This window comes from Naegleria gruberi (genome assembly GCF_000004985.1).
Source record: "Naegleria gruberi genomic scaffold NAEGRscaffold_98, whole genome shotgun sequence".
Taxonomy (NCBI): domain Eukaryota; phylum Heterolobosea; class Eutetramitea; order Acrasida; family Naegleriidae; genus Naegleria; species Naegleria gruberi.
The window spans coordinates 42,813-44,269 of record NW_003163229.1 but is presented as its reverse complement, the minus strand read 5'-3'; the positions used below and the strand labels follow the sequence as shown (position 1 = coordinate 44,269).

The 1,457-nt window shown below is 33.7% G+C and overlaps 1 protein-coding gene across 1 annotated transcript in view; it reads right to left on the bottom strand.

Moving 5' to 3' along the window:
- Positions 1–101: 101 nt before the first annotated feature.
- NAEGRDRAFT_76227 (uncharacterized protein) overlaps positions 102–1,457 on the bottom strand; it is a gene marked incomplete at both ends in the record, with an annotated part of 7,032 nt that continues 5,676 nt past the window's right edge. Inside the window, one exon of the mRNA XM_002668805.1 lies at positions 102–706. Within this exon, the coding sequence (XP_002668851.1) occupies positions 102–706 (605 nt within the window). The remainder of the gene's footprint in view (positions 707–1,457) is intronic.

The following is a 1,457-nucleotide window of genomic DNA, read 5'->3' as shown; positions in this document are numbered from 1 at the left end:
CTTTCTTCCTCTTCTTCGTCCTCATCCTCATGAACAATAAAGTCTTCCAATTCTCTTTCCGAAAGTTTCTTCTCTCGAGTTTTCCTTAAAATTCTCGAAACTTTTTCAGGAGAAACTACTCTATCCTCTTCAGAGTCAGAATCTGTATCCTGTCGTGACGTTCTCTTTTTTTTAAAATTCAGATATGTTTGAACTGTGTATTTTGTTTCACTGTCCGCTTTACTACTACTAGCTTTAGCAGGCTTTGATTTACTACTACTAGGACTAGATTTAACATTACTACTCGATGCATGGTGGCCTCTATAATTAAGAATATGTTGTACAGAAGAATCAACATCATCGTCTTCCTCATCAGATGATATTAATATGGCAGAATTATTTGAAGGAGGACTTTTCTCCTCATCACTACTATCCGATATCACAGAGATATGACTAACCTTTGAAGCAGAATGTCCAGCCTCTTTCATCTTCCGAAAACTATCAATACTCTTATGTATAGTCGATCTATTATCCTGTTTTACCTTCTTAAAATTTGTTTGTTTTTCCGAACCTGATGATGGTGATTCCTCGTCATTGGAAGAAACCACAGAACTTTTTCTCTTCTTACTATTTATTTCTGGATCGAGGCTAGGTGGTGATGAAATGATCTTTTTAGCCTTTGAAAATGTATTTTCCTCCTCTTCATCTTCCGAAAGATCGAACACGACTTGGTACGAATTAGGTCGTTGTTGCATTTTTTTTTTAAATTTTCTTTTTGGCGCTGGAATTTGAAATGTTGCAAAATGTTGCGAACCAACAAAAGTTGAAAGAACCGTGAATTATTGTTAAATGTCATAAAAAACTTTATTCTCACAGGATGACGTTTCAGCAAATTCAATACTTATTGTAAACAATAAAGTATGGAAATGCCGGTTGCAATTTTTGAAACTTGCAACTCACACTTCTTTATTTCTCATTGAGTTTCCAAGAATTGCCACCAATCTAAAAATACTTTAAAAAATGTTGCAACATTTACCTTCTGATATCTTTCTCTTTCACTTGATTCCGTACATGTCGGGAGTGAAGGCTTGGATATCTATGTGTAATTCGTGTTCAACGATCCGATCAAAATTTAAACAATCTTCATTGACTTTGGAATGTGAAGGAAGGGATTGTTTTCAAAATAGTAAATTTATGAGAGATTCTGTATCGGAAACTGATTGGGGAATGCAATTGCATGAAGGATTTGTTGCCATGTTGGAATCTGGTTTATTTATTCCAACTTAAGCAATTAATTAATTTGGAAAGTTTAAGTATTATAACAGATAATGGTAACATTTTAAAGACATTATTTGAATCTTCTATATTTCACAAAACTCTTTCTAAATTAGAAATAGAAAGACGACATACCGGCTACCATCCATGGAATGGTGATTTGATTTGGGAATGGTTTTTGAATGGAAATTTGAAAAAACATA